At 38.7% G+C, this 27,261-nt stretch overlaps 2 protein-coding genes across 3 annotated transcripts in view; both read left to right on the forward strand.

Annotated features, from left to right (window-relative positions):
* Window positions 1-926, forward strand: part of lrp6 (low density lipoprotein receptor-related protein 6) — a 59,358-nt gene extending 58,432 nt beyond the window's left edge. The window contains exon 23 of the mRNA XM_033614592.2: window positions 239-926. Within this exon, the coding sequence (XP_033470483.2) occupies window positions 239-554 (316 nt within the window). The 3' untranslated portion in view covers window positions 555-926. The remainder of the gene's footprint in view (window positions 1-238) is intronic.
* A 7,470-nt stretch (window positions 927-8,396) lies between these two features.
* tbk1 (TANK-binding kinase 1) lies at window positions 8,397-26,808 on the forward strand. 2 transcript variants are annotated; one of them, XM_033615080.2, is made up of 21 exons: window positions 8,397-8,534; window positions 10,127-10,233; window positions 12,171-12,311; window positions 12,391-12,520; window positions 12,931-13,112; window positions 13,439-13,599; window positions 13,679-13,789; window positions 13,969-14,148; window positions 14,254-14,450; window positions 15,027-15,085; window positions 15,392-15,483; window positions 16,133-16,234; window positions 16,336-16,414; window positions 20,765-20,886; window positions 20,970-21,046; window positions 21,335-21,374; window positions 22,937-23,038; window positions 23,187-23,283; window positions 24,471-24,571; window positions 24,853-24,924; window positions 25,724-26,808. In XM_033615080.2, the coding sequence occupies exons 2-21, from the start codon at window positions 10,147-10,149 to the stop codon at window positions 25,761-25,763; spliced, it is 2,172 nt and encodes a 723-aa protein (XP_033470971.1). In that variant the 5' UTR covers window positions 8,397-8,534; window positions 10,127-10,146; the 3' UTR covers window positions 25,764-26,808. The 2 variants fall into 2 exon arrangements, with proteins under 2 accessions (XP_033470971.1, XP_078021187.1); XM_078165061.1 differs by having other exon boundaries at window positions 8,500-8,531; window positions 10,125-10,233.
* Window positions 26,809-27,261: the final 453 nt, after the last annotated feature.

Below are 27,261 nucleotides of genomic sequence, written 5' to 3' on the forward strand. Positions count from 1 at the left end.
CTGAATGCACTCTATGGCTGGAACACCCAGGAATATATTTAATATTTACACGTGTGTAAGTCGCCACATCGGACAATTAATCTGGACAATAAGCAGAGTTTAAACATTATAATTTACGTGGTGTTTTGTTGCTAAACATCCAGCTGTGTCTCCAGAAGTTTCTCCACGTCAACACCAGTTTGATGAAACTGGGCTGTGAATTAATAAATCTTTCTTCTGTGGTGTTCCTCTCTCTCAGCTACCGGCCCTACACCTACCGCCACTTTGCCCCTCCCACCACCCCCTGCAGCACCGACGTGTGCGACAGCGATTACACGCCGGGACGCCGGGCGCCGCTCAAGTCCAGCGCCGCTGCCTCCACCACCGCCGGCAAGGGCTACACCAGCGACCTCAACTACGACTCGGAGCCTTTCCCGCCGCCGCCGACGCCCCGCAGCCAGTACCTGTCGGCGGAGGAGAACTGCGAGAGCTGCCCGCCGTCGCCTTACACCGAGCGCAGCTACTCCCACCACCTCTACCCGCCACCACCCTCGCCCTGCACGGACTCCTCGTGAGCCCCCCACAGTCCCCCTCTGCGCACAGCTCCACACCCCCCCTCACTGTAAATAGCAATTGTGCATATATGAGGTTAAAAATGGGAGACTGATGAAGAGGAGGAGGAGGAGTGACACGCAGGACGAGAAAAGGAAACAAACAGGAGCTGCAGAACATTTGTACATTGAAAAAGAGAAAAAGCATATTTATATATTTTCTATACAGTGTTTACTGATGATGCCATAGAGGTTTGTATTAAGAAATTTGTACATTTTTTTAAGAAAAAGGTTTTATTAAAATCATCACAAATATAAGTTGCCTTAAACCAGGAGAAAAAGAGGCTGAAGGACAAAAAGCACACAGCGGGACGTTTTAACTTATCTGATGCCAAATATGAAAAACATCTACAGGAGAAAAAGAAGAAGAGGAAGAGCGCCCCCCGGAGGCTCGGCCGGCAGTGTCTGTAGTTACCATGTAAACTGGAGAAAGGCCCGTGTGAGAACGTGGTACTGGGTCTTTGATTTTTAAATTTACCTCCTCAGTTACGAAACGGTTCGTAAGATCGTGTCTGATGCGGAGGTGAGTCATGTGACCAATCAGGAAGCAATAACACGACAAGGCACATATTTATTACCCGATCAATCAAAGCAGGAGCAGCTCTGAGAGTGATGATGAGGCTGCGGTGGATCAGACAGCAAGTTTGATAGAATTCTACGGAGGCCCTGAAGTGACAAAATGTTTCAGAGACTTTTCAGGAAGTCTGAAGACAATCGGCCTTCTTGGTTTGTTTTTGTATGCTATGAACAAGAGATGTTAACGGTTAATTAGCGGGCATATTTTTGACCGTTATTCATGTCGTCTGTGGGTTAATTCTGCTGCTCTTCAGTTTGTGGGCGCTAGCTAAAATGGCACCATGCATTAAGTGGTTACTGCCAGTGACGCCAACTTGACCCAACTGTGTTGCTGTGGAAACATTGTGCCCACCCTCCAGTCTCCTCCCACGTCACCCTGGTGAGTAAGCGCCTCAATTTTGAGCTGCAAATTCCCTTTAGCATCAGTTAGCTCTGTTAGCACCAGTAGCAGTGACAGCACAGCTAGTGGTGCTAACAACAATGCTAATTGGGTTACGCTGCTCCAAATGAAACCGCTTACTCATGACGTGAATTTTCTCAGTAGGACATGCTCCTGGATCAACATCCCACATCGCTTTCCAGTACCATCACTGCAATCAACCAATCACAGCCCTCTGACATCATCAATGTGCTTTGTGCTTCATCAGAGCTAAGCAAGTCTTTCAAACTGAAGTTAGCACACTGAAACAAAATCCTTCTAAGCCACTGCAGGGTTAGTGAGTTGGCTTGCTAAGTAGGCTGGCTATGCTAACACGTAAACTTGCCAATAGACTAGAATATCAGCGAGTAGGTTTGCTAACCAGGTAGGCTATGCTAACGAGTGAGGATTTAATAAGCTATATAAAGGAGGGTAAGTGTGTTTATTGCAGTTAATTGCAGCTGAAAAATGATATAATCCACGCTCTTTGTTAGCGAACAATATTCCCATTGGCAAGCTTACTGTTAGCATAGCCTTCCAAGTTAGCAAGCTAACTCGCTAATATTCTAGCCTATTGGTAAGCTTACTTGTTAGCGCAGCCAACCTAGTTAGCAAGCTAGCTCACTAACCCTGCAGTAGCTTACAGGGTTTTTGTTCATTACTGAGGATTTTGTTCAGTTTTACTAACTTAATTTCGGAAGCTTGGCTCTGAAGAAGCACAAAGGAATTTTAAAAGAAGCACAGGAGCAGCACACTAATGATGTCAGAGGGCTGTGATTGGTTGATAAAAATGTTGGTCCAGGAGCGTCATGAGGGATGTTGATTCAGGAACATGTACTACTTGGCAAAATCATGTTGTGCTTGGAGGGTAGCCACAATGTTTCACATACTGAAATAAGCAGCTCTGCTAGCTAGGCTAACGATGGCTAACAAGTGGAGACCAAAGGGTGGGCTGTGAGCGCTGTGCTTCACGCAGCTAGCTGTCTGTCCGCAAAGCCAACAGAAAAAAAACATGAGATATTAAAATTTCACCTCTAAATAGATAGCGCTTTGAAATGCGGCACTAACGCTCGCTAGGTCAATGTAGCAGCGGACTAAAAGGAAAGGTCGCTTGTATTTGACATTATTTTTTCTATTTTTGTTTTTTCTTTTAAAATTAATATTCGTTGGCTATTGAAAGCAAAATTAACCAAAACTGGCATCTCCACTAGAAACCAGTTCTTGCGTTTGTCCCCTCAGGGCCTCCATACAGAACACTAAAACATACATTATCCACTAGATGTTAAAGATCAGATGTCACATGACTCACGTCCTCCAATCATCGTGATGTTCAGACGGGATTTAAACCAAAACGTACGCTTGTGTTTCACATGTTCTGTTCTCGTTGAGATGCTCGACTGCAACTTGTGTGTTTGTGAGTGAATCGACCCAAAGCTGCACAGCGAACACATCAACTCTTTTCTGTTTTTAGTCTTTGTGGAGGACGCAGCGTTTCCCACCATGAACACGATCTTGTGCCTGACCAGTTCCACGTCTTCATTACGTTTTTTTTTTATGTTGTTGTTACTTTGAGGAAAAAAAACACAAAGGAAACCAGTGCCCACTAAATGCTATATAGTATTTTTGTACCACATATTGTGTAGATAACGTATTTATAAGCTATATAGAAAATCATTGTAAATCTATCCATTGAACTCTTGCAGTACTTTTCATTCCGTCTTTTTTTATATTGCCTCATTATATTTTTCTACAGAGTTTCACTCCAAACGTTCGGCGACAATCTCAGATCAGAAGAACATATCCAGGTTTTTAGTGTCTGTTCATGTTTGAAGGCTGTTTGTGCCAAAAGAATCTGTAAACAAAGTGGAAGCAGATGTTGGGACCAGAGGTGAAAACATGAGGCGGCTGTTGCCTTGAGTCAACAATCAATTTTGTTTTTTTTTTCTTTTGTAAATCTGTTTGTGTGTTTGTGCTTCTTGTGACGACCAGAAATATATTTTTCAAGATAACCCGTTGCATCATCTGATAATCGTCACGTTTTAACTTCGTGTTGTTCAGTTTCTCGTTGAGCTTCTGAGAAAAATAACACCAGCATGAATCTGACAATCTCAATGTTTTACACATCGCTTTTATTATTTCATCAGTCCGACGTGTCTGTGGCTCCATTTTTAAATATCATATCATTCAAAGCACAAACAAATATCATCTGTCTTAATGAGACATTTTAATTAAAAGAAATTCTGGATAAAATTCTGGAAAGTGAGAATTATCCAAGTCAAATAATGTCGCTGTAATGACACTGTAATATGTAATTTTTTACAGTGCAGTGACGTTACCGGCATTCGGAATATCAAATTAAAATATTGCTTTTGTGAACAAAAAACATCAAATATCAACGATGATGTTTAGAGCTGGGTGTCGTCATAAAGTCCTTGATACAAGTAAAATACAAATCCTCTTTTTCAGTTTTGGCACAAATATTAAATACCATTTTATGATCTTTTACTTTGAGGAATATATTAAAAGAAAAAGAAGATTGAATTAAACCAAAATTCTCAAATATTTTGGCACAAACGTACATGAATGGGAAAAATATGTCAGTAACCGAAAAATGTATAAATATTCATGTTTGATACCCAGCTCTAATAATCAGCCTTTACGTGTTCTTTTGTTTTATTTAATTGAAATATTTGCATCATCTCGTTGAAATAATAATAAAAATAATTCTCACTCTCTAAAGACAGAAAATGGCAGCTGGTCTTTATCAAAAAAATATATTTGATCCGAGAAACAGAATTATTCAAAGCCAACAGAGTTCTGCGAGATATTTTTGGTATCTTGTGCAAACAATTTATTAAATGGTGCGCATACAAAACAATAACTGACATTATTTTTTTCTTTAATTTATCGTTTTGGCGCACAAATTATTTATTTGGCTGTAAAGTAATTATTTTGGGTGCAAAGGTTATTATTGTCTTGACTGCAAATAATTATCCTGGGCGCAAAAGTTATTGATGTAGTTGACAAATTATAAATTTGGATGCAAAAGTTTTCTCTAAATATTGGAGTAACAGTTAGTTTGCCGAAGGAAACTTTTGCCTTATAAGATAGTTGTAAGAATTAATATTTTGTGTGCACAAGGTATAAAAAAAATTATCTGTATGGACTTTGGCTTTGTTGATTTTCGACTCTGTAATATGTTTTTTTTTAACAGTGCAGTTTTACTGTGCAGAAAATCTAAAAAGTCTCATTTATCTGAACAGAAACTCAAACCACCAAACACCAGTGACGACTCCAGTCAAACCTGGACCAGATCATGAGTCCATACACTTTTGGCTCTCTGCTGCCTCCATACGTCTTCCGCATCTGTCCACATCTGTCCGCTGAGAGCTACCTGTGGTACAATCACTGCTCGTCTGCACATCCAGGTGTGTTTTCAGGCACATTCACATCAGTCTATAAGAATCATTGTTGGGAGACGTTCTCATTTTCTGACTGCACTTTACAGGACTTTTTTTTAAATTTTATTTTATTTTTTTTAAGTTTGTTTCTGGTACAAAACTTCACAGTAAAGTTGTTAAAGGAGGACGTTTGGTTTGTTTAGAAGAGTCCAAAAAAAAAAAGATGACGGAGACCTTTTCAGATTTTTCTCGTCTGGTCGGTGTCGGGAACGTTTTGGTGAATCGTTCCCTCACTGTGCTTCTTTTATACTCTCAGTTTACCTCATGTTCCCTGGGATTAATAATTTGTACCATTTTTAAAATTATAAATCAAACTCTTTTCTCTTCTGAGCATTTTCTGTCTCTGCAAAGAGTTTTAATGAGCCAAATAAAATCTGTAGGATCACAGAAAAATGTGTATTTAGCTGTGAAACAATCTTTGACGTCTATGATATGGAATATATGGAAGGTCAAAGATGTCGGAAATGTTGTGTTTAAGATTTAATGAAACATTTAAATCTGAAACGTTAGAGTGACAAAACTATTAATTGTAGAGGACTTGGTTTATTTAAAAGGTACAAATTAATAATTTGAGGGAACCAATAAAAATCAAGGGTACTAATTACTTTTTGAGAGTATATTTTTAAAAAAAGCGCATTAAGAATGCTAAATCCTGATTTAAAGGGCTGAGTATAAACTTTTTTGTTTCTAGAAAAACTCAAATTTCTCAAAAGCTAAAATTTTAAGTAGTAAAAGAGAAAATTCAAACAGCCGTACGAGAAATCTGTCCAATAAAATATTGTTTAATATTTGCTAGCGATGTACTAGTTTTGTTATTTTTGGGGCATTTTATGTCTTTATTTGCCGACTGACACATTTATGGTTGGCTCGTAAAACTTGAAACAATTTTTTATTTAGAAATTTTGATTGAATTTTGAAACTTTTAACTTAAATCAGGAACTTTATGATCAACGTTTGATTTTAACTACCTCGGTGTTTTGGACACATTTCGCTCGGTACAAGTGTTTCCGTTCGATACTCAGCCTTATTAAACAGATTTGATAATAAAACAATAAATTTGCGTGACACCAGAGAGAAAACAAGACAAATCAAACGTATGAATCTGAACGTGACGTTAAAACAAACTGAATTCAGAGTTTTGGACATTTTGTACAAAAGTGACGAAGGTGGTTGAAAAGGTCAAAGAATGTTGAAATGTAAAGAGATTGATTCATTTTTATTTTTATTTTTTTTTAAAGCACTTTTGTCTCCAGGTTTTTTTAATCGGAGTTTTGACAGGAAAACAGAAGTTCTTGTTGTCGTTTTTTTGTTGTCCTTCATCCGTTCTGCTCTCATGGTGCTCTGCGAGGACGAACCAACGTTGGGTTCGTCGTGTTTGTTTAATTTCCACTAACTGTACGTTTTTATACGACGACTGCTTTACCTGTAAACCAGAGTACCAGATGGACCTGTACAGCCCATCCAGCTGCCACCATAAGCTGTTGTAACTCATGAAATGCTGATTTTTTTTCCTTTTTGTTAAATATAAAGTGAGTGAACTTTTAAAATGAGTGTCTGTGTGATGATTTATATTTCAGGGGAAGGGTGCGTGAATTTATACTAAAAAATGTTGCAACTACTGTTTGGATTTAAATGTTCTAATTTATGAAAAAATTTAATTGCTGTTACAAAAAAATAAATGCAATATAAATGTGCATTTTAAATGTCAAACAAAATCTAAACATTTCGTCCTCAATTTTTTAAGTGTTATTTAGAATTCTCAGCTCATCAACAAAACAAAGAGCCGTTATCTTGACGACAAAACAAAACAACAAACGTTTACCCCAACACATAAAACAAACAAGCTCAACCTCAGTATGTTAATTTCTGATTAACTCAAATGAAAATGTTAAATATTAATGAACACTTATTAAACTGAAGTCAGTGATTTACAAGAATTTGAGTAAAATTTTAAGATTTTCATTGGGTTTTTTTATTTATTTTTTCTTGTTAAACTACTCAAACTAAACTTAATTAAATTTTATAAGTAAATGACCTGAAAAATTAAAGGTTATATTCTGATTTTTGTCTAATGCGTCAATAAAAACTAAGCTGAGATGCTGACTTTAAATATTAAATTCAAAACTAACAAAATGCATTCCAGTTTTATTGTTATTTCTGTTGCCCAGCAACCAGAAAAAGAAATAGGATAACTTTTAACTAACTTAACTATTTACATTCCCAAACCTAAAATGTACACAGTGCAGAAACAAGCTAAATCTCTTAAAATATTACTTCACCTGTGCAATGTTTTTTGTTTTATTTATGTATTTATAAATGTTATCCTCATTATCTTAATTTAAATAAATCAATAAACATTCATATTTATTATAAAAAGAAATAGAATTTTAATGGTGTCAACTTCAAATGACAAAATATACATATATAAAATATAAAACATGTCCGTCCTCATTATGTTAATTTGAACAAATTTCTAATTTTAATACCTTGAAAAAGATCAATTTTACCTTTAATTAACAGAATAGAAACCAAGGCAGCAATGTTTTGTATTATTGGGGTATTTATTTATTTGTAAGAATCATGTCACCCCTCATTATCTTAACTGAAATCAATAAATTTGTTGTGTTTTTATTGTGTATTATTTATTTATTTGTCATTTTTAAGTATCATGTCATTCCTTCTTATCTTAATTTAAACAAATCCATAACTTAAAAAAAAAAAGATTGTAATGTTTTTACTTTGAATGAGAAAAGGCAGCAATGACTTCTTTTATTGTGTATTATGTATTTATTTATTTGTATCTGTCAAACATTACAGCAACAACATACAGGTAATAAACCAAACAAAAATTACCCATAATTAAATTTGAAAAACGAAAAACGTAAATTAGAATAATTAAACACGACAGTAGGAGCAAAATTTATATGAAAACAGGCACAAATTATTTTTCTACTGTGTTTTTAATACTTTTTAGATAAACGTTTTAACTTATTTACACAGTCTAAAACTTTGTAGTAACCGTTATATTTGTGAGTTTCTTGATGTTTATATTGCAGATTTGTTATCGCAGTCTTCAATAAATGTGTTATATAAACGGGCCTGTTCCACCTCACTGACAGGTAGGTTTTGATTCAGGTTTCTGTGCAGCTACCGTAATAACTGGTAACAGCCAGGAGTGCGCACAGTTTGGCATATTTAGCTCCTCTTGCCACGTCAGTACAAACTGTTATTCCGCTACAAACTGACGTGACAGCAGGTGGGACGGGTGAAGAAGATTAATTAAAAAAAAAAACCCGAGCGTTGAAAGTTGTTTTATACCTGTGTTAGAGGGTAAGAGCTGCGCATATTTTTTAACCTGCCGCTGCTCCTCTGAGTATCACGATACTTTCGCCACGCCCTCTTTTACTACACTCTGTGCGCTGATTGGCCCGCTGCTGTCATGTGGCCAGGAAACAGCGGAAGAAGAGGACTCCGCAGCAGAAAAGAAAGGTGAGGAAATAAACAAAAATAAAAATGACTCATTTTAAACGAGAAAACACGCAAATATAATTTGTTCACCGTTACCGGTTTGTAGCTCGGCGTGTTAGCTCACGGACCCGGTGTCGTGTTGCAGATATACGGTCAGTTTGTTTGCACGACGCGGGTTTAAATGATCGTGTTTTTAGTTCCGATTTCTGTGACAGTCAGCGTCCATGTCTGCCGACTGAAAGTGAAAATATAAAACGCACAACACGCTAACAGACACATTTACTGACATTAATACAACACACAGGAGATCTCTGAACCTTTAACTGCGCGGTGTGTTTATATATTAATGAGCTAATGTTAGCTGATGTCATTGTTAGCTCCTCATTAAAGATAATTAGGTGGGTTTGATGCGGCGGCTCGTGAATCCGGAGCAGCAGATTTAGTGACATTAAATAGAATCAGAGCATTTTAATTATCTGCTGTATCATCGTCACGTTACGGTGAATTCTGTCTCTGAAACGGGAGTTTCCCACCTACGGACCGTGACGTCAAGAGCAGATTACGCGGTGACGTAGTGAAAGTATATAAGCTAATTCAGTCATTCATTAGTGTTTCTGATTTTGACGTGAAAATTTGCAAAACAAAAAATAAAACATAGAATAAATTTATGTAAAATAAAATAAATGTGGCACAAAATAATGATAATAATTTATGTTAAAAATATAATTAATAATTACACAAAATAAAATCATATATGTAAAAAAAAAATAAACATAAGAATGATGCTAAATAAATTCATATGTAAAAAATGTGACACAAAATACTACTACTAATAATATATGTAAAAAAAAAATGTTTTAAAATTAAATAAAATAATATTTCCAAAATAATCAAAATACAATCACAGGTGTAAAATGAATTAATTAAAATGACAAAAAATTAGATATGTAATGTAAATAAATATGACAGAATAAATATGACAAAAATGTATTTATATTGGACGCACAATTAAAACAATAAATATGTATAAAAATTAATTAAAAATAAAATATATACATTAACATAGTTTTGCAAAACAGTCCACCAATTTAAAAAACAATACAAAAAATAAAATCAGTTACAAATAATGTAATAAAGTAATATATAAGAAAAATATCAGAGTTAATATGACAAATTGAAAAAAGACATAACTTAACAAATTATATAAAATGCATAAATACAACAGTAAATAAATTAAAATATAAATTTATCTTATATCTGTTTTTTAATTGTATTACTTTTGTATAGTAATATTTATTATATATGTACATACCTATAAAAGACGAAAAAATAAAATAAATAAATAATTATTTAGTGATTTATTGAGCTCATATGTTAGTCATCAGAAAAACAATAATAAACTATTTTGATAATCAGATAGTTGTTTAAATAATTTTCCGAGTAAAGCTGCCCTCACCTCATGGTTACAGCTTTGTCACTGTGATGATTTTATTATTTGATGCCACCTTTTGATACACATAGATTTCAGCTGGTGTTGGAAAGTACAGAGGATTGATTTCCAGCCTGGTTGTCGATCACTTCCTGTTATTGATGAGTTGTTTGTGTGTTTTCAGCATCACTTGCAGCCGTCAGGATGCAGAGCACCACCAACTACCTGTGGCTCATCTCCGACCTGCTGGGTCAGGGAGCCACGGCAAACGTTTACCGCGGCAGACACAAGGTACGACCTCACACCTGACTCACCTGAGCTGCTGCAGGACGGCTCAGAGCCAATCACTGAGCAGGAAGGTGTTTAAAGGACAGTCTGCATTTACAGGATTCAGTTTTACAGGATGCTTTATCTTGACTTTTCAGTTGGAGAAGCCAAAACCAAATGTTCCTATCTGGTTGTTTTATCCATAAAATATTTCGGGTTTTATATTCAGTTTACTCTCCATCATGGTATATATCAGCTATATCAGCTCATGACTTTTGTTGTGGGGTTGCCAGGTTTGATAGCATCGTACATGTACTGAAATAATATATATCTTTTAAAGATAGGGAAAAAGACCAAAGTCTGGTTTTAATTTCTGTGTTTTAAAATAGCCGTCTTGCACAAAATGCTCAGAACAGAAGCTCCTTTTCAGTGTTTTCATTTGATGTGTTGGGATTTATGTTCAGATCATGTCGACATAGTTTCAGTTGATCTGGTTGGTTGTGTAGAAATCTGTGAAACACAACACTGGGGGTGTTTTCCATCTGGCCAACGTGGTTAGAGAGGTTGTTGTCGCCAAATGGGACGTCCTCACTTTCTAATTCGACTGCTGACATAGAAGAGATGGAGAGGAGTGTCTCTCCAGTGTCATGCTGAGGAAGCAGAAACTACTTTGTCTAATCTGCTGTTGTGCTTTCACAATCCCGTCACATCAGCTGACCAATCAGTAAACAGATAGTAAGGTTGTTGTCTTTTATAAAGCTTCCTCAGAGGAAACACATGTGGTTCCTCACTCAGAGCTTGAACCTCAGCCGATGACCGGGTCATGAGTCAGAGGACGGAGAAGTCCGGATGGGAGGAAGCAGAATTATCTGAATGGGAAGCACAGACTCTGTTTATATACGGAGAGGAAAAGATTCAGTGTAGGAAGAGCCGTGTTTCTGCTTTTTACATCCGAAAACTCAGAACTAATGTCAAAGATTGTGAGCGTCAGACGACACAGTTTGTGCTTTGGTTGATCCAAAAAAAGCCTTCAGGCTGTAAAACTGCACAAAGGGGGAATTTCTAAATCTTCAGAGTCTGAGGATCAGTCTGAACCTGATGTTCTGTTTGAATTTGGGATTACATGTCTCGTTTAATGTCGACGCCTCAGATCTGTCGGGTCAACTCAGGGCTTTTACGCGGGTTGCGCCCTCAGAATTGCGTCTCTGCGTTTTGCAGATGATGTGGTTCTGTTGGCTTCATCACACCGTGACCTCCAGCATGACCTGGGGTGGTTTGAAGCGGTCGGGATGAGAGTCAGCACCTCCAAATCTGAGGCCATGGTTCTCTGCCGGAAAGCGGTGGATTGCCTCCTGCGGGTTGGGAGAGAGTTAATGCCTCAAACGAGGGAGTTCAAGTATCTCGGCATCTTGTTCACGAGTGAGGGTAGAATGGAGCATGAGATGGATCAGCGGTTTGTTGCGGCGTCTGCAGTGATGCGGGCGCTGTGCTGAACCATCGTGGTGAAGAGGGAGCTGAGCCAGAAGGCGAAGCTTTTGAGTTACTGGTCCATCTCCGTCCCAACCCTCACCTATGGTCATGAGCTCTGGGTAGCGACTGAAAGAATGAGGTTGCGGATACAAGCAGCCCAAATGAGTTTCCTCTGTGGGGTGTCTGCACTCAGCCTTAGAGATAGTGTGAGGAGCTCGGACATCCGGAGGGAGCTCGGAGTAGAGCCGCTGCTCCTTCGCGTCGAAAGGGGTCACTTGAGGTGGTTCAACATCTGATCAGGATCCTCCTGGGCGCCTCCTGTTAGAGGTGTTCCAGGCTCGTCCCACTAGCTGGAAAGCGTTGCTGGGGAGAGGAATACTTTGCTCAGCCTGCTGCCTCCGCAACCAAGCTTGGATAAGCAGTCGAAAATGAACTGATGGAGTAAATCTTAAATATAATGTGTCTGACTGCATCTTCTTTGTGTTGAACAGAAAACCGGCGACCTGTACGCTGTCAAAGTTTTTAATAACCTGAGCTTTCTGAGGCCGCTGGACGTCCAGATGAGAGAGTTCGAGGTTCTGAAAAAACTCAACCACAAGAACATCGTCAAACTCTTCGCTGTGGAGGAAGAGGTCAGTGACTGCCAGATAAGACGTTTGTCATTTAATAAACATATCTCTAACCTCCTCTTCATCATCGTCTTCCTCTCAGTCTAACACCCGTCACAAGGTCCTGGTGATGGAGTACTGTCCCTGTGGGAGTCTCTACACGGTGTTAGAGGAGTCGTCCAATGCTTACGGACTTCCTGAGGACGAGTTTCTTATAGTTCTGCACGATGTGGGTCAGTGGGACAATTTGATCTTCTGAAATATTAATTTATGTTCCTGAATATTTGTTCAGACGAAAGTTTGGTTCCATCAAGTTTCAGATTTTAATCCTAATGAGGCCGCTAATCAGTCAATCAAAACTTTATCACAGACTCAGGGTCCAGATAAAAGACATAACGTAGAATAAGTTGTGTACAAAGGTACAATAAGAGTATTGACTCCTGCAGCTACGAACATTTTTACTTGATCTACACCATCTTAGATGATATTCTCTTAGCATCATTATGAGCTACTTGAAGTTGAACTTTGATAAATTCTTTGTGTTCTCGTTTTGTTGACCTGCTGTCAGAGATGGATTCAGGACGCTTACCTGTAGTGTTTCAGTGACTCTGATGTGCTCTCTGATTGGACGTTGTGTCTGCAGTGGCAGGTATGAACCACCTGAGAGAGTACGGTATCGTCCACCGGGACATCAAACCAGGAAACATCATGCGTGTGATCGGAGAGGACGGACGCTCCGTCTACAAACTGACAGACTTCGGAGCAGCCAGAGAGCTGGAGGACGACGAGCAGTTTGTGTCTCTGTACGGCACCGAGGAATACCTGGTGAGGGAAAACACACCTGGGGCCTCATTTATAAAACTCTGCAGAGAATCCACCATGTGTACGCCTGCCACTGCACAGTTTCCTTTTATAAGTCCAAAATCAACTTGGCATTGTCCGCATGTAGACCAGCCTCGTGCCCCGTCCTTTACACGCCCACGTTCAACCATAAATTGTTGATGTGAAGCTCCTCATGTGTAGATAACAGAAACTTTCCTGAACTTGCCATAGCCCGACAAAAATTCCATCACAGTTTTCCAGGGGTCCAAGTTGACGTCTTTAACTTCCTGCCTACCTCTTGACCTCTTCTTCATGTGCTCCCTGTGCAGCATCCTGACATGTATGAGCGAGCCGTGTTGAGAAAAGACCACCAGAAAAAGTACGGAGCCACGGTCGACCTGTGGAGCATCGGGGTCACGTTCTACCACGCCGCCACCGGCAGCCTGCCGTTCAGACCGTTCGAGGGGCCGCGCAGGAACAAAGAAGTCATGTAAGAGTGAGATGTGAGCTTGGTTCTGAGAAGGATGAGGGAAGAATTAAAAACTGACTGAGCTGTTTGTTGGTCTCAGGTATAAAATCATCACAGAGAAACCGTCCGGGACGATCTCTGGACATCAGAAGTGCGAGAACGGGAAGATCGAGTGGAGCACGGAGATGCCGGTGTCCTGCAGTCTGTCCAAGTAAGACAACACTGTAAACACATGTTAGTGTTTTAATAAATAATCAATTGGTGTTAAATAAATAGGAAGTAAATCAAACATGAACATATGTATCCACCGACCTATGATACCAGAATATATTGCATGTATATATCAGTAGTGATTATAGCCATGAACCTGACTCCGGTCTGATGTTTCAGGGGTCTTCAGAGCCTCCTGACTCCGGTGCTCGCCAACATCCTGGAGGCTGATCAGGAGAAGTGTTGGGGCTTCGACCAGTTCTTCGCCGAGACCAACGACATCCTGCACCGGACTGTCGTCTACGTGTTCAGTCTGCAGCAGGCCACGCTGCACCACGTCTACATCCACGAATACAACACGTAAGAGACACTTCACTGAAACATCAGTGTGGAGGATCTGTTTAGTAACAAAATCTGACTGTGTTCAGTGTGTCTGAAAGCAGCTGTTCCCTCATGTGTCCACAGGGCGGCGCTCTTCCAGGAGCTGCTGTCACGCAGAGCCAGCATCCCGCTGCACAACCAGGAGCTGCTGTACGAGGGCCGCTGCCTCGTCCTCGACCCCAACCGCCAGGCCAAGACCTTTCCCAAGACCTCCAGAGACAATCCCATCATGCTCGTCAGCCGCGAATCCGTCACCACTGTGGGACTCATCTTCGAAGACCGTACGTAGTGCTGCACAGTAAAAGCAGGTTTTATTCTTTATTCTGCAGACACAGAATGATCCAGGATATCAGTACGATATTCAGAGAGCACGATTTACTTGATCAAACATGACCGAAAAAACCTCAGAAATTAATTTCCCACTTTGTTTCTATTATTGTTCAGACCCTTGATTAATTAAGAGTTTGCATCATGTTTAATAAGAACCAGTTTCATTCCTTAACCTGAATTCCAGGAGGTATTTAAAGGTCTTAAAAAGTCTTAAATTTGCAGGCTCCTGCTGTCGTACTCTTTCTCTTTATTCCGAGAAGGGCATGTGTCTGCAAGTTTTGGAAAATTCTGAATCTTAAAACATAAAAATGAGCTGAAGAGGGAACAAAAACTTAAGTCTGATGTACATGTGTATGATTTTCTCTGTTTTTGGTTTCCTGGGTCAAACCACCCAGCAGAGTTAAGTTTCTCTGTTGTTCAGTTTAGTCTGTAATGCCTAATAAAACAAACTCAGAAAGGTTTAACATTTCGATGAACTCAAAGACGAAAAAAACATTTTAACTTGTTTTAACTTTTTGTCTTCACAGCTAGTCCTCCCAAAGTTCAGCCTCGCTACGATCTCGACCTGGACGCCAGCTACGCAAAGGTACTTATTTAACACAATAATTTGAGCACTGTGACGTCTCAGATGATTGACATTGACATTAGAAAGTGTCACATTTATCTTCTTCAACGTTTGCTTTACTTCCTGGATTTTTCCCACATGGAAATTCTGACCAATCAAGAGCAGCTTTCTCACACAAGGCATTTGATCTGGTCCTCTTGTAAATGCTGCCGTGAGAACACGAACCAAGGATTTAACAAATGTTACAGGAAGTTTTAAACACATTTTTTCCTCGGGGAATAAGAGCATGATGTTTTTCTCACTGACAGTCCTGTTGTTGTTGTTCAGACGTTTGCAGGTGACGTTGGACATTTATGGAAAACTTCAGAGTCTCTGCTGGTTTATCAGGAGCTGGTGCGGAAAGGAGTTCGGGGTTTGATGTAAGTTCTGTGACGGCTTCCTGCTGCTTCGTGTGTGTTTTCCCCTGTCTGTCTGTCTGTCTGCTGGGACTTGGAGGTCCTGGTGATCGCACAAGGTCCAGTCAACCCACAAAAAGAAGAGTGTGAATCCCCTCTACTTTATCTGCCTATCCAAATCTACACTTAACACTTAACTCATCCCTGGTCTTCATGCAGTGCCGTCAACTCAGTCGTCACTTTCTACAAGCTCATTCATTCATTAAGCCAATTCAACGACTTACTGCCTGCGTACTGGACCGGACGAGCCCCCTGTTTGTCATGACCCAGCTCAAGGGTCTTCTTTTAATGTCTCCTGACTGAAATATTACACAGGCAGACAGGTCAGCTGAAGGTGCGTCCACCCAGTGAGCACGTGTTTAGATTTAGCTCACTTCCTGTTTGTGTTCATGAGGTGGATCATATAAAACCGTGCTCAGAAACCCTGAGATCAAAGAAAATAAAAAGGGTTTAGAAAAAAGCTTGCTGTAAGAGAGCATGGCCAGAATCTTAATTATAAAAACTTAGAAATAGTAAATGATAAAAGCATCAACCAAAGTCTTTCAAATATAAAGCATATGTCTTTCAACAATAAATGAATCTGTGCTGATGAAAGCGTGTGTTTGTTTCCCAGCGAGCTGATGAAGGAGGACTACAGCGAGATTCAACACAAGAAGTCTGAGGTTTTCCATCTGTGTAACTACTGCACTCAGATCCTGGAGAAGACCGAGCAGCTGTGAGTGACTCACACTCAGTAACAGACATCATGTAACTTCAGTGTATCAACAGTTAACACGTGTCAGATAACCACAGCACCTGTTGTCTCCTGTCCCGCAGGTTTGAGGTGCTGATGCAGGCCAACATGATGTCATCAGAGTACGACGAGATCTCCGACATGCACAAAAAAATTCTCAGAGTGAGCGCTCGCTTCATTTGTTATTTTACATGTTAACTTGTCTGTGGTCGAGAACTTCACCTGTGTATATTAGTATAGTCACTGTGAGGCTAGCAAGGCACTGATCTGTGTGGTTGCTAAGGCTTAACTTCATGGTTACTAAGGTTACCAAGACGGTTAGGGTGGTTGTTAAGGCATTAGTATGGTCACTGTGTGGTTGGCAAGTAAGTGGTTGCCAAGATAATGGTGACTGCAAGGGCTGGTTGATATGAATGTGAATATCGTATTAGGCTATATCGCAATACACGTGTCGATGTTTTCGCTGTGAAGTTGAAGCTTCCAATCAACAGTTGTTGTTAGCAGTTAGCACGAAGTTAAACTGTTGCCGCTGCGCCTTTAACCCTATGGGCCCTAGGCGTTTTTGGGGTATTTTTACTGCCTTTACTTTTAAGCTCATATCACAGTCATTATAAAGGCTACATACAAAACCCAAAACCAGTGAAGTTGGCACGTTATGTAAATTGTAGATAAAAACAGAATACAATGATTTGCAAATCCTTTTCAACTTATATTCAATTGAATACACTGCAAAGACAAGATGTTTAATGTTCAAACTGAGAAACTTTATTTTTTTTTTTGCAAATAATCATTAACTTAGAATTTAAAGGCAGCAACACATTGCAAAAAAAGTTGGCACAGGGGCCTTTTTACCACTGTGTTACATCGCCTTTCCTTTTAACGACACTCAGTAAACGTTTGGGAACTGAGGAGACCAATTTTTGAAGCTTTTCAGGTGGAACTCTTTCCCATTCTTGCTTGATGTACAGCTTAAGTTGTTCAACAGTCCGGGGTCTCCGTTGTCGTATTTTACGCTTCATAATGCGCCACACATTTTCAATGGGAGACAGGTCTGGACTACAGGCAGGCCAGTCTAGTACCCGCACTCTTTACTATGGAGCCATGCTGTTGTAACACGTGCAGAATGTGGCTTGGCATTGTCTTGCTGAAATAAGCAGGGGCGTCCATGAAAAAGACGTTGCTTGGATGGCAACATATGTTGCTCCAAAACCTGTATGTACCTTTCAGCATTAATGGTGCCTTCACATATGTGTAAGTTGCCCATGCCTTGGGCACTAATACACCCCCATACCATCACAGATGCTGGCTTTTGAACTTTGCGCCTATAACAGTCCGGATGGTTCTTTTCCTCTTTGGTCCGGAGGACACGACGTCCACAGTTTCCAAAAACAATTTGAAATGTGGACTCGTCAGACCACAGAACACTTTTCCACTTTGCATCAGTCCATCTTAGATGAGCTCGGGCCCAGCGAAGCCGGCGGCGTTTCTGGGTGCTGTTGATGAATGGCTTTCGCTTTGCATTGTAGAGTTTTAACTTGCACTTGCAGATGTAGCGACGAACTGTAGTTACTGACAGTGGTTTTCTGAAGTGTTCCTGAGCCCATGTGGTGATGTCCTTTACACACTGATGTCGGTTTTTGATGCAGTACCGCCTGAGGGATCGAAGGTCACGGGCATTCAATGTTGGTTTTCGGCCTTGTCGCTTACGTGCAGTGATTTCTCCAGATTCTCTGAACCTTTTGACGATATTACGGACCGTAGATGATGAAATCCCTAAATTTCTTGCAATAGCTCGTTGAGGAATGTTGTTCTTAAACTGTTCGACAATCAGCTCACGCATTTGTTCACTAAGTGGTGACCCTCGCCCCATCCTTGTTTGTGAATGACTGAGCATTTCAGGGAAGCTGCTTTTATACCCAATCATGGCACCCACCTGTTCCCAATTAGCCCGTTCACCTGTGGGATGTTCCAAATAAGTGTTTGATGAGCATTCCTCAACTTTCTCAGTCTTTTTTGCCACTTGTGCCAGCTTTTTTGAAACATGTTGCAGGCATCAAATTCCAAATGAGCTAATATTTGCAAAAAATTACAAAGTTTACCTGTTCGAACATTAAGTAACTTGTCTTTGCAGTGTATTCAATTGAATATAGGTTGAAAAGGATTTGCAAATCATTGTATTCTGTTTTTATTTACGGTTTACACAACGTGCCAACTTCACTGGTTTTGGGTTTTGTACACATGCTATGTCTTGGACAATCTGAGCTAAGTAGATTTGCCATCATTTCATGTCCTTCTATGTGCCTGTATTTTATATTAATTTTTATATCAATGAAAAAAAAAACAAATCTGTGTTACTAAATTCTTACATTTTTACATGTATCTCACCATAGCAAGTTGGAAAATGACATATTCTGCCAAATATGAAGAGGGGAGACTCTCTGGAATCTGGCAATATAAGAACCATGATGGTGGGACATTCTGTCACTTCACAGCTGTCCAAAACATGTGGTTTGTGCCAGGCGGACATGTTTGCCAGTATTTTTTCATTATTGCAAGAAATTCCATTGACTCATTCACAAGTCAAAAATGTGTTTTATCTGAAAGAAACATGCAATATTTACATCTAAGATCATAGAAAATAGTCAACCAAGTGCAATGATGTCCTCCAAGATAATATTTGTTTTTCAGTTTCAGTTATATATTGGGGGGCATTTTGGGCATTGAGGGGGACACGTGTCCCCCTCAATGTATATGGTGACTACGGCCCTGTCAGCATGCATAATTAGGCTGCAGTTGTCTGGGTGCAAAGGTGAAGTGGCTGGTCTTGTCATACAAAGTTTGATGGAGTGTCAACTGGACAATATGGAGATATTTGCATCTTGAAAGCCGGACTACAAATGTGGATAGACAGGGAGAAACACACGCAAGCCTAAGACGTGGTAAGATACGATATTCCTCACTATATGAAGTGACTGATAACAAGATCTGTATAATGGACTGTAAAGAAATTCGTCAGGTTTTTATTTTGTAGACAATTAATCTGGATTTATAGCGTGATGGGATGACAGCACAATGGTGTGTGGTATCACTAGAAAGCTCTGCTCCTGCGCTTTCATGTGATATATGTGGCATTTTTGTGCGACCCTGCATTCGCGAGTAATCCATCCAAGAGTATTGTGTGTGCAGAACTGTATGAAAGCTCTGTTATACATAATTTTAGTGTAACTTTATCATTTTTTTTCGCTGTGAAAACATTGGATTACCTACAAGTGCTTGGCCTTGTCGGAAAGCTACAGTTCCACTGTTTCACGTGATATGCGTGGCTATGACGCATGGTCGCGGAGAAAATCCACAGAGAAGAACGGGTGTGAATTTGGACGCACTATGCGTTGTTCGGGCCCATAGGGTTAAACGTGAGGGTTCACTCACTGTGAGCTGGAAACACACCAGCAGCTCTCCAGTTCATACATTAACAGTATTTGCAAGTTGCAGTGGTGCTCCATGGTTGGAAAACGTGACTAAATAGTTGTGGTGTGGAGCCCTGCAGGTACAAACACACACGCTTTGTCTGCCCACGCTATCAATAGTCTCACTAAGAGAAACTGTCACTGTGGACTAGTTTCCAGGCAACCACCCCATCACGTCCTTACACTAACCTTCCCCTGTAATCAATCTACCATTTTTAATTTCATCTCACAGTAGTCAGTGTGTAGTTGCTGACATGTTGAGGCAGAGGGTACTGTCTGTAGCTGTGGTTGAGGGTGAGAGGCTGTCAGCAGATAAACAGAGATCTGTGTGGGTACATGAGACCCTATAAAAGAGGCTGGATCATGGGGAGTACCACCAGTTGGTCCAGGAGCTTCTCCTCCATCATGGATGTTTACAGGCATATTTTAGGATGACTCGGGCAGTTTGACGACCTGCTGTCTATCGTCGCGCTGTACAGCTCTGGGTATCCAGCAACCACTACCACCAGTTTCTCCTCCATTTTTTACCAACTGTAAACTTGTTGTCATGACCACCACAGAAGGCCCGCCTCTCAAATCACCTAAATCATCCGATTGGACAATGGGAAAAGTTGAGTTGAAGTTTTTTCAACTTGAGAAGTTCAGAGCGCGCCAGAAAAAACGCCAGGTGCCTAGAACGCAGAAACGCGAGTCGAGCAGCAGTAGAACAAGCTGCAATACATCGAGCATATTTGATATCTTGCCCACCCTTAGTGACTGCTGTGGTGTTGCTAGGTGGTTACTAAGTGCAGGGTTCCCACAATCATGGAAAAGTCATGGAATTAGTTAAGATCATTGAAAGTTTGGGAAAAATCATGGAATTTTGTTGCGTGTAGTGAAACTGTTGCAGTAATCTACCGTGGATAACCTTCCACTCAATGTAATATAACGGCAGATTTATTTTCGGTAACATAGCTCTAATATGTGTCTGTGTGACGTCTGTGTTTGAAGCGCTTCGTATTTATTAGGGTGTATTTATATATTACGTCCCGGACTGTGTGTGCAGATCTCCAGCTCTCTGGAGCCCATCGAACGGACGACACAAGACATCAAGAGTAAGTTCATCCCTGGAGGCCTGCTGACCGACGGCTGGACACAACAAGTGGGGACACACCCCGAGGACAGGAAGTAAGGCCGTCTGTGTGTGTTTAGATGTAGCAGTATGTAGTACATGTATGTTTCAGTGTGTGACGGTGAGTTTGTCTCTGCAGTGTGGAGAAAATCAAAGTGCTGCTGGATGCCATCACAGCCATCTACCAACAGTTCAAGAAGGACAAAGCTGAGAGACGTAAGTTCTCCCACACAGACTCAGATCTGTCTGTTTGTGAATTACTGGCAAATTTGATCACTTTACAACCCTGAAAATTAAAAAAAAGTCACAGCCTAAATGGTCAGTAAACAAGTTGTGTAATATGTGATGTGTATACAGGAGCTATTTATGTAATTTCTCTCTTTAATTGAATTGATTTTATTTAGTTCTTAATCTGATTTGCGACCTCTCTGGTCTGTTTCTTGTGCTGCTGTAACAGAGAGTTTCCCTCACTGAGGCTCAGCATATTTTATATTCTGTGTTCAGGTCTGCCCTACAATGAAGAACAGATCCATAAATTTGACAAGTAAGTTTCTTGAATTTTTTTTTTATCAGATATCACTGACATCATACTGCCATCAAACACAAAACACAGTAAAAATACTTCAAGGTCAAAATGTAGTTAAAACCTGTACCTGACTTCCTGACATCTGTTTAACTATGTAAACAAATATTATGCCATAAAAATATTTAATTTCTGTAAAAAAACAGCGTCTTTAGTTTGCAGTAACTACAAAACCGTACTTAGGTTTCAATTAAAAAAAATAAACACTTTAAAATGTACAATATCAATCATGTTAATTACAATAATATGATATAATAAAACAAATTAATAAAATAATAAAATTGTTAAAAAATGATAAGAATAATGCTAAAATAAATAAACAAAAATTGGGGGGAAAGTTCACATGTAATTCAGTAATTATTGTTTTTTTTTACACTGTATAATTATAGTAAAAACGGCATTTCATTTTTTTTAATAGACACTAAACAATATTATAAAAGAAAAATTAAAATGTAGCAGAAACATTATAAAAGGAAAAAAATAAAATGGAGCAAAAGTCATAGTTCACTCTTTGCCATTGAAAAATAGCTAACTATACAGCTAAAAGAAGTGAGCAATGTTAAATGAAAGCTAGCTTGTCAGCTAGCCTTAGCTAAAAGTAAAGCTAAGTTTAGTTACTGATTCCCCTCATGTTATCTGTTAAAAATATCTATTTTGTTGTAAGTAACATTTTGGTTTTTCAGTTTGTTTATTCCACATAAGTTACTGTCATGAGTCAGCAGCTAAATCTGTTCACGATGGAGAAGAAAAGCAGCTAATCTCCTGCTAAAGCTAACCACCTTAGCATAAAGATAGCCAGCTGCTGCTGAGCTTAGCTAAAAGTAAAGCTAAGTTTAGTCATTGATTCCTATTGATTTCCCTCACTACCTGTTTTGATGAAGTGACATTTTGGTTATTTGATGTTTATTTCACATTTTCTGCTAAAGCTAACTAGCCTAGCGTAAAGGTAGCTAGGTAGTGACTAGCCTTAGCCAAAAGCAAAGCTAAGTTTAATTTTTGATTTCCCTCAAGTTATCTGTTACTGGCAAATAGCAATTTTGATGAAGTAATCGAAGGAGTCAAATCATGACAGAAAAGAAAAACAGTTTATCTCCTGCTAATGCTAACTAGCTCAGCATAAAGGTAGCTAGCATAGCAGACTTTCATCTAATTTGTTTTCCTTTATGCCTAATGAATTTCATGTGATCTGTGGTTAAACTGCCCTTAAATCACACACTTGTAAGTATTAAATAGTAAATGAATGTCTTAAATTGATTTCAACAGAAATATTATTAATACTCAGACAGACAGAAACACATTTTGGAAGCTTTGGGCTGCAAATAATCAAACTCGCGCTGTTGGTAGATTGTTGCTCCACTGCAGCTGTAGTTGCAGCTCCCTGCCTGTAGAGGGCAATTTGTCCCTGATGTTTTCTGTCTGAACTCCGTCAGTGTGAACGTCCTCAGCTTTTATTTTGAAATCCTGACCTGTGTGTGTGTGTGTGTGTGTGTGTGTGTGTGTGTGTGTGTGTGTGTCTCTGACAGGCAGAAGTTGGTGCTCCACGCCAGTAAAGCCCGGTCTCTGTTCACAGAGGAGTGTGCCATGAAATATCGCCTCTTCATCTCTAAGAGCGAAGAGTGGATGAGGTAAATCATCTCCTCTCCCTCCATTGTTCACCTGCACAAACAGACAGGAAGTAGGCCTGGTCTCCCTGATAACGCCCCCTGTTGCTTAGCGACAGTGTGAAGAGTCAACAGTTTGTGTGTTGAAGCTCGGTCGTCTTTTTGTTTTCAGGAAGGTTCATCACGTGAGAAAGCAGCTGCTCAGTCTGTCTGGTCAGCTGATCAGCATCGAGAAGGAGGTGACGATGCTGATGGAGAGAGCCATCAAGGTAAACTGAACACACCTGACGACATCATGACACGTCACATGTTAGTGTGAGAGGACTGTTAGACCGATACCAAAAACTCAGCTGGAGATCAGGGTCAAACCTGAGTGAGTGAAACACTCAGATTAACATGTAGTCGAACTCTTAATGGATTATCCTCCACACTGCATTAAAGTAGTCATTTTTCCTTAAAAGTCTCTCCTCTCATCACTGCTTTGGAGAAAAACACCCAAAATCATCTCCAGAGGTCAATTTAATCAGATTTGTGATGTTAATATTAAATTAAATTCTGCTACAAAGAGCCACATTCTGTATGTGTATGAATTTTAAAAAAGAAAACTGGGCAAAAATTATTAAAAATCTGCGTAAGAAAATTAAAAATAAATAAAAATGAAAATAGTGCAAACAATTCAGCAAAAATACATAAATAAATGAAAAATTAAAAGCTACATTATAAAATAAACGATCAAAAGCGACACCATGAAAATGAAATGGAGCTGAAATCAATTTTAAAAAATCATCATAAAAAATACAAAACACCAAAACTCAGCGAAGAACCTACATTATGAAAAGAAATTATAAATATAAATTCATTAAAAAAGAAAATGGAGCAAAAAAAAAAAAATCAATCAATCAAAAATAAAAAACAGCAATAATCAGTAAAAAACTACATTATTAAAAAAGTAAAATGGGGAAAAAATCAATTACAAATCCAATTGAATAAAAGCAAATATCAATTAAAAAATACAATAAAAATGAAATGCAGTAAAAAATTATGAAAAACTACATTATAAAAATAACAATAAAATGGAGCAAAAATTAATATAAAGCTACATTATAAAAAATAAATGAAAATGAGCAAATTCAGTTAAAAACAGATTACAAGAAAATATAATGGAGCAAAAATCGCTATAAAGCTATATTTAAAAGTAAATAAATTTCAAACAGGCCAACCTAAATCATACCTGAAAGACAGACAGGTGTGTAAAGAAATAAATTAATGCAAAATAAAACGCTGATGAAATGAAAACACCAGACACAGTGACATCATCAATAACTGATATCAACGAACATCATGTGTCGTAACTTACAGAACACAAATGGAAGAAGGATTAAAAGGTAATTATATTAAATGGACAAAATTAGTAATGTGTGTGTGTGTGTGTGTGTGTGTGTGTGTGTGTGTCCAGCTGCAGGAACAGCTGCCTCAGAAAGTTCTTCCTCTGGTGTCCAGCGGGATGAAACCTCAGGCCTACCTGAGTCAGAACACACTGGTGGAGATGACACTCGGGTGAGACCTTTATTTACTCTTCTTCGTCATCATCATCATCATCATCATCATCATTATTACATCACTGTGATAAACAAAAATAATGAGTAGCCTGATCACCTGGCTCGTGTTGAGTGTCACATTTAAACCTCACAAATAACAGATTTTATTTCCCACTGACTTTCTCAGTGTAACTGTTGATATGATTCTCTGTTACAGAGTCGCCTCCGCTGACCACACGATAATAACGTCTAACAAAAGACAAACAAACAAATGTTTAATACACTGACTCGATGTTTCAGGATGAAGAAGCTGAAGGAGGAGATGGAGGGTGTCGTCAAAGAGCTGGCAGAGAACAACCACTTCTTAGAGAGGTCAGACAGCACGACTAATACATGTTTAATATATACATGAATAGCTTAGCTGTGGCGGCAGGGGGAACTGCTAGCCTGGCTCCATATGTAACATGTTAAGGAGTTTTTGATCATTTAAGTGCATGAATTCAGTCACCAGTTAATTCCTTTCTTTAGTTAGGGTGCAAATTTGTTATTTGGTAAATGTTAAGAGTATAATAGATTTAAGTATATTAAGGGGGGTTATGGATTAAGGGGACAGAAACCATTAAAATGTACCAAATAGTGTGAAAGCCTTCCTAACTGAAACATTAAGGCTCTTTTAAGGTATAAATGAATGAATGGTTGCCATGCCTTAAGGGGTAAATCAATCTGATTAAGGTGTTTTAAATAGCTTTTTTCTATGATTTAAGAAGTTAAAACTCCTTCAAATGTACTTTTCTGATTTTTCACCTTAATTGAAAAACTAAGGCTATTGTAATTCTTGAATTAATGGGATTTTAAGAGGATATATGAATGGATTAATTCGATTTTTTTTTGGCTCTATAACCAACTGATACTTTTAAAAGTCGTAATTAGAATTTTAATATATCGGAGTCCAATTAAGTGTATTTATAACTCTCAGGGTTCAACAATAGACAATTTTAAGTGTAAATTCAGAGGTGGTAAACTGATAAAGGGGTTTGACGCTACTGTGAAACAAACCTCTCCTTCGATGGAGGCAGGCTAGCAGTTTCCCTCGGCGACCACTCTTTGTGCTAAGCTAGGCTAAACATATTACTGAAAATGAAATATTAACATGTGGCTGTTTGTTCTTCAGATTCGGCACTCTGACGCTGGACGGAGGGCTGAGGGGTTAAAAGTCGGACAGTTTGAGAGACGTGGACAGGACCTTTGGAGACGCTGCGTTGTTTTTGTCACGGGAAGCGTCTGCAGCCATGTACATACTCTGTGTGTTTATCTTGTACATAATGTGACTGTAAGATGGAGCTTTTTTACCTAATGATCAGTAAAGGCACTCTGTGAAACAGTAATCCCTTAAAACACGCTTTTATTAATCCTTTATTGTATCCTCCTGAACACAGCAGACGCCCTTATCTGAGTTAAGGTGTTTCCAGAGGTCCCTTGAAAACACTTGAAATTTTAAAACAGATTAAGAAACATGGAAAACACCTCAATTTAGGCAAATGTGTTTGGTGTGTATTCAAGGGCTAGTTAAGGATTATTTAAGGGTTTTTTAAGGAATGAAAGGTTGTATCATAATGATTGGATGGTAATAAACTAAGGTACTTGAATGGGTTTTCCTGAAGAGGTAAAAACCCCTTAAAATGAACAAAGTGACATTATAGGAGCTTTTTAATTTGGACTTAAAAAGGTCCTTAAATTTTCAATAAAGGGGTGGAAAAAAAACCTTAAAAGGAAGGCCTGAATTTTCACCTTAGTTGAAACATTCTGACTTAAGGGATGGCTGTTTTGTTATTTTGTCAGTTTCAAGGGGTTTAAGCTCCTTAAAATGCACCTTAGATGTGCAGATAGTCCATTAAAAATACCTTAATTTATTACAAACCATTAATTATCTCCTCCCTTAGAGTCTAAAATACCTTAATTTCTTCGGGTAATGGTGAAAATAATAAGGGATTAATTTGAGAAATGCTGATTACATATGCTGTTTATTTATTATTAGTAATCGATTACATTCATCAGCTTGTCATAGATGAGGAAGTCGCTGGTCAGTCAGTGGTAACATGCAGAAAAAATACCTCTTCACCTTCATCAGTCCATCAGCTCATCTTCATCTTTTACTCTTTAGAATATGTTGTTTTATTTTCGTCAGTAATCAGCATTTAAAATGCTCAATGACTGTTTAAAAAACCTGTAAATAAATAAATATGTTATCAAAGATGACGCTGTCTGAATGTGTTCAATCTGGAAATCACTTAACAGTTCAGAAGATAAATAATAATTCATATAGTAGCAGATACAATTTGATTTACTCATTCAAAATGAAGATATTAAATTATCAAATAATAATTGAAATCAGTATCTGAATAGAAATGATTTAGATAACTGGTAATTGTAATAAAGATACAAAGTCAAAATCTGGACCTCCAGTGTTGAAACTGATTTAAGATGTAGACACTTTAAAATATTAATGATTTGCTTTATAAAGTAAAAGTTTTCTCACTCATTGGCTCATTATTGTAACTTTTATTCAATTCCAATTTTTAAAAATTTAATTTAGGCTACGAAATCAAATTTATGACATACTAAGATTTTAAAATATATAAATAGATAGAAATGTTTATAACAATGAAAAGATGAGATCGTAAGTCAGATTCATACCATAGAGTCAAACAT

This window comes from Epinephelus lanceolatus, chromosome 23 (assembly GCF_041903045.1).
Source record: "Epinephelus lanceolatus isolate andai-2023 chromosome 23, ASM4190304v1, whole genome shotgun sequence".
Lineage (NCBI taxonomy): Eukaryota > Metazoa > Chordata > Actinopteri > Perciformes > Serranidae > Epinephelus > Epinephelus lanceolatus.

Excerpts from the sequence above, each read along its gene's own strand:
- tbk1 (XM_033615080.2), top strand. The coding sequence starts at position 10,147 with ATGCAGAGCACCACCAACTACCTGTGGCTCATCTCCGACCTGCTGGGT. Across the intron at positions 14,149-14,253 it reads TACATCCACGAATACAACAC|GGCGGCGCTCTTCCAGGAGC; the intron begins GTAAGAGACACT and ends ATGTGTCCACAG. Across the intron at positions 23,284-24,470 it reads TGATGGAGAGAGCCATCAAG|CTGCAGGAACAGCTGCCTCA; the intron begins GTAAACTGAACA and ends GTGTGTGTCCAG.